This window comes from Dipodomys spectabilis, unplaced genomic scaffold (genome assembly GCF_019054845.1).
Source record: "Dipodomys spectabilis isolate Male_0828 unplaced genomic scaffold, ASM1905484v1 ptg000069l, whole genome shotgun sequence".
Classification (NCBI taxonomy): domain Eukaryota; kingdom Metazoa; phylum Chordata; class Mammalia; order Rodentia; family Heteromyidae; genus Dipodomys; species Dipodomys spectabilis.
In genome coordinates, this window is record NW_024870746.1 from 18736501 (window position 1) to 18742500 (window position 6000).

Consider the following 6000-nt stretch of genomic DNA (forward strand, 5'->3'; position numbering starts at 1 on the left):
AGTGCCACTCCTGGTTTTCTGGTGGTTAATTGGAGATAAGAGTCTCATGGACTTTTCTGCCCAGGTTAGCTTTGAACCACAATTCTCAGATCTCAGGCTCCTGAGAAGCTAGAATTATAGGTTTGAGCCACCAGTGCCTGGCACAGACTTTTAAATTTATTTAACATTTCTCTTCCAAACTCCCAAGTTTCTAAAACCCAAATGTAAGGTATTCCTCAGTACAGTAGAGAGAAATATATCTTGAACAAGAAACCACATTTTAAAAAAATCTACCTTACTTATATTTTTACAAGTGGATATGTTATACTCTTTAAAAGATTATTTTCCAAGCTTATCAATTCCGAAACATGTAGCTACTAATTTCTACTTGGAAAATGGCATCTGCTAAATGCTAAACATACTTCTCCAGTTAACGAAGCAATAACAAATTGTGAATTAGAATAGAATTTAGGAAATCTTCCTTGTCAAAACTCCAAATTTGTGCATACTTGTGAGATCTTTGCTACTGCTAGTAGTTCAAGGTGACTTGAAGCTTACACTATAGCCATCGAAGTCACAGTATGGCAAAAGAAACATCTAAAAAAAGGGGAGGAGTTGTGCACAGAGACACTAAACATCAGAAAGAAGATGTAGCCAGGTAAGGTGGCACACAATTGTAATCACAGCATTTGAAAAGCTGAGGCTGGAGACTCCTGAGTTCAAGGCCAACCTGTACCACACAGTAAGACCCTGTCTGAAACAAAACAAAGAAAGAAAAATGAAGGAGGACAGGAGATTATCTGCACTAAAATCCAAAAGCCTAGCAATCTCTCAATTACATTTTTGTTTCTCTCTACACTTAAACAGAATGTTCTCCACACTGAAGCAGCTAAAGAAAACATGGTTGAGAGAACATTTTAGATTCATACAAATGAATCTTAACACTTAGTAGATTAAGGTCAAACTTTGTTTAAATAAATTTATTTGAAAAAAATTAGTGCTTATAAGAATAAAACACTACCATACCAGTTTCAGGGAATATTGATTTAATGTCTCCTTTGAATACTTCAAACTATGAGTTATTATCTAAATTGTTTGAGATGTACTGTATATTGTCCGGTTGTAACATGGAATCATATGCATACATTAGAGCAAAAGTACTCAGTGAACATTAAATTACAAATAAGCACTAAAGTACTTCAGAAAAGATGTTTAGTGGTGAAAAAGACCTAAATTAACTTACATGTTAATATTAAATAAGACTTTCTTTGATGGTAGATGATCAAATATATTGAAAACACAGCTTTATAGCCTATGGTTTTAAAATTACACTTGTAAACTATCTGATAGAGTTAATTTCAAAATATTAATTTTAGTTAATCTGAGATGTCACCAAACTTGCATATACTCATTAACAGATATTTCTGTTCACATATTTTTATTCCAAATATAAAAATGTGTGTGTGTGTGTGTGTGTGTGTGTGTGTGTGTGTGTGTGTGTGTAGAGAACTAGTACAGTGGGAAAAACAGATTTTTGAGTCAACAAAGATCAAGGCTGGAATCCTAGCACTCCCCTACATTAGCTCTGTGACTTCTGGACAAGTCAGTTCAAGTGTTTTAATATCACTTGCCCACCAAGATAAAAATTACAGGATTATGAGGATTAAACAAATTGTTTCATGTAAAATGTCTAATTTAAGGATGCCACATAATAGGTATTAACAAACGGTAGCTATTAGGAAATATTCCCTTTCTTTTTGATCATTAAAATGATGAAGCCTAACCAGATGTTGGTGGCCACACCAACATCTATTCAGGAGGCTGAGATCTGAGGATTAAAGTTCAAAACTAGCCGGGCAGGAAAGTTTGTGAGACTTACCTCCAATTAATCACCAAAAAAGCCAGAAGTAGAGTTATGGCTAAAGTGATAGAGTGCTAACCTTGAATAAAAGAAGCTCAGGGTCAGAGCCCAGGCCCTGAGTTCAAGCCCCACAATGGGCACAAAAAAACAAACAAAAAAAGAGTATACTGTTGATCACAAGTTTAAATAACACAAAGTATTTTTCCATACTACAACACTTTCATAAAATAAAACCCCTTACTCAACTGAATGCCAACAAATACGCACCTTCTCCTTGTGCTCAAATATATTTTGCATGACCTTACATGAATTGCTTAGATAAAAGCTTTTTCTCTTCTGCTTTTGTTATTTTAAAGTGCAGATGCATTTGAGTCATTTTCTCCTTTTGTTTCATATCCTTAAGATCCAAAGCTTCAAAGACAGAGTGTCAGCATGTAGTCAATTTGTGACTGAACTCTTGAAGAGACACTGAAGAATTACCTTGTCAATCACCCCAAGGACTCTGAAGGCCTTCAGCTCCTCGGCAGGGCTCCTTAGGTTCCAAGGGGGCCTTGAACTTAGTGATCCTGGAGGCTAATGGAAGATATCAAAGATTACACATCAATCAGGGAGGTACTTGAAGGAAGACTGCCTGCTGAAGCAAATGCCAGGCCAAAGGAAACTAAATTTATCATAAATCAGAGAAGGGAAAGATAAAAGGAGAAAGTTTCTGTTTGTCTGTAATGTAAAATGAAAAAAATAAATAAATAAAGGAAATCAAAAGGAAAAGGCAAGAAAAAAGTTGCAAGTAAATAAAGCATAATATCGAAAACCAATTTTTAAAAAGAAAAATTAATGAGCTGATAGTTTATAGAGCAATAATTCAATTTATAAATAGCTATCGTGAAACTTCATAGCAAATGGATCACCCGACTAACAATCCATGACAACCTTATATTCACCCTTGACAGATTAACAATAATTTAGAAGGAAGCAGCTAAAACATAATGAATTAATGGATAGACTTGGAAAAGTGGGACACAAGTCATTCTCTTTTATCACCCAACAATAGTCCTTTCATGTTACTTTATAAAAATAAATCATTCGTTTTAAAAGGAAGCAACAAATTCAAGTTCAACAAGAAAAATCACAAACAATGGTGAAAAATTAAGAACTTCCATCACACAATCAGTATTTATGAGAATGGAGGTTAAGTAGTGATTCATAAGATAAAGAATTTTTCTCCAAATAGTTGGATATCTATATGAAAGACAATTGGTTAGCTACAAAATAGACCTCAAAAAAATGACAAAAAAGTTCAGTGAACACACAAAAATATTTCAATACCCCACACATTTTTTAAAAAAACAATGCTAAATTCCAACTATTGATTTTAGTTTTTCTCCTCCAGTCCATTAGAGAAATCCTAAGACCATTTCCATTTATCATTTTCAACAGAAGTGCTACTATCATTAATTCTTATATTAAAATGGCAAGGCTGTGAAAGATGATGGAGACTATTATCAAAAGCCTATTAGCATTAAGGAGAAACATTTTCTCTGTGAGTAAAATACAAATATTCATGATGGGAGAACCACTGAGACAAGACCTGGGAGATGTGAGGCCCTGGTACAAACCACCACTACAAGACAGAGCCCCTTGCAAAAAGGAAGTGCCCATATTCATCTTGCTAGTCCCAGTACCCAGCATGTTGCTAGTATGTGGTGAGTTTGAAGGGGTGAAAGAAAGAGGAAGCAGAAGGGGAAGAAAAGAAACTAGGGAGAAAGGTTGCCTAGATAAATTACAACTGAAGTTTTCTAAAAGTAACAATTCTAGTAGCTGTCAATTTTGTGTTTGCTTGTTTGTTTTTACATCTAGCAAGCTAAACACTGATTTCTGCATACATGAAAATAGTTCTGAGGCAGGGGGAGGGAAGAAGATTTTTTTTTTTTTAAGGGAAGGTATTTTGTTTGTATGTGTGCTAATCCTGGTGTTTGAACTCAGACCTTGGACACTGACTCTGAGGTTTTGTGCTCAAGGCTAGCTCTCTACCACTTGAGCCACAGCTCTACTTCTGGCTTTTTGGTGGTTAATTAGGAATAAGAGTCTCACAGACTTTTCTGCCCCTGCTAGCTTCAAACCATGATCCTCAGATCTCAGTCTCCTGAGTAGCTAGGATTACAGGCATGAACCAACAGTACCTGGCTTTTAAATATACTTTTTAACCTGAGAACATGAGGACAATTAACAATGGACTGAGATAATCTTCAAAACTGAGTTAATTTAGACTTCTTGGAATAAAATAATTGTTAATTCACTTTAGGACTACTAAGTTAGATGTCATAATTTTAAAAAAAGATACATCTCTGCTTCTCTAGAAGTCTAAGAATTTTTAAGAACATCAGAAAAGTCTATCAAGACATTAAAATAGTGTATATGTAAACAAACACAGGAGAGTCTCTTCTATTTTAATGTCTACTCTACCATTCATCTTTATTCTTCACTCATGCTCTGACTGTGGTACTTACTTACAAGACTTACTATTACAATACCTTTTTTTTTTTTTTTAACAGACAAAGGGAAGTAATGTCTACTCTACCATTCACCTTTATTCTTCACTCATGCTCTGACTGTGGTACTTACAAGACTTACTATTACAATACCTTTTTTTTTTAACAGACAAAGGGAAGGCAGTTCAGGATGGCAGAGACTTTGTGGGTAATGGGGAAAAAAAGACAGTGGAGATCCTAGATGAGATCCTCAACTCCTTCCTCCATTGCTTGCAGTCTTTCTACAATGCAACACATTCTAAAAATTCATCTTCTGCTGCTAAATTTTCATGAAAAATGACTAAGAACTTCTCATAATTTGGACAGAAAAATTATTGGGAAAAAGTTATGGGGGAAAAGGAATACTGCAAATGATATTTTCTCCAATACATTTGTTGTTATAAATGTGGTCAAAGGCTTGCTATCTCCCTATCTCCCTCCTATGTATACTTCCGTAGTCACTGCTGTCACTTGATGAGTCAGTGTCCGAAAAAGTTATCCATTTGCTTCAAGTTCAACAGCAAAAAAGCTGCATAATCTCTAAGTTTCGGCAGGTGATTATTAAATAATAGTTATGTGCAGGTGGAAGAGGCAGATTATTAGACCCACGCTTATGAAGAGTGTTTCGTCACCTCTTTTTCCTCCCTCTCTCCCTTCTCTCTTTCCAGCTCCCTCCTCTTACCTCCTCTGTCTCTCCCTCTCTCCCCCATTTCCTTTCATGAAAGATGAGTGGTTTTGCTCTACCATTTACTCTCCACCATAATGTTTTGCTGTTCTACCTTATTATGGGTCCAGAAACAATGGAGCCAAGTGTATCTTTATATTAAAACCTTACTGCGAGGCAAAAGAAATCTTTCCTCCTTTAAGGTGATTTCCTCACACAATGAAAAGTTCACTCAATACAGATATAAATTACCAAAAGGCATGAAGGGTTTCTATCCTCAAGAAGTTCACAATACATTTAAGAAAAGCCAAAGTACATGAAAACCTTAATAAAAGGAAGAAATTCCCCTCAAAGTACAAGACTAAAAACATAAATTGTTAGTTTATGATAAACTGTGGTCAAAGAAAGAAAGGAAGGGGGTTGATTTTAAATGCTACCTGGAAATAAAATTAGGGAGATGACAGAATTCAAGCCCCATGAACTACCAAAAAATAAAAAAATTAGGGAGATGATAGTACTATACACAGGCTTGAAAAGGCATCTGCCCAGTGGGGAAACTTTTTCAAAGTGACAAAGAGGGAAAAATAAAATCAGTCAGTTTTCACAGGCCTTAGTGCAAAGAAGAAAAGTCTACACAGGGAGGAGATGGGGAAAAACAAGTTGTTTAAGGATACAGGTGGACCTGTTGCAACAATGAGAAGTACAAGGTCATGTCGAAAACGAGCTTTACAACGTTGGTGCGGGGAGGGGGGGGGAGGATTGGGTGGTGGGGAGGTAGGGGGGAGGTAGGGAAGGGGATGTGAAGGGTAAACAAAGGAGGAGGCTGCAATGCTTGGTAAGAAATGTACGCATTATCCTGCCCATGTAATTATAACCCTTCTGTACAGTATGTTCACAAAAAAAATAAAATTAAATTAAAAAAAAAGAAAAAAAGAAAAGTCTACACAGTAAGTCCAGAGTCAAACAAG

At 35.8% G+C, this 6000-nt stretch overlaps 1 protein-coding gene across 3 annotated transcripts in view; it reads right to left on the reverse strand.

The window, feature by feature from the left end:
- Rps6kc1 (ribosomal protein S6 kinase C1) overlaps positions 1-6000 on the reverse strand; it is a 155111-nt gene that overhangs the window by 60643 nt on the left and 88468 nt on the right. For all 3 annotated transcript variants that reach the window (XM_042681891.1, XM_042681890.1, XM_042681892.1), the window contains one exon: positions 2321-2413. In XM_042681891.1, the coding sequence (XP_042537825.1) occupies positions 2321-2413 (93 nt within the window). The remainder of the gene's footprint in view (positions 1-2320; positions 2414-6000) is intronic.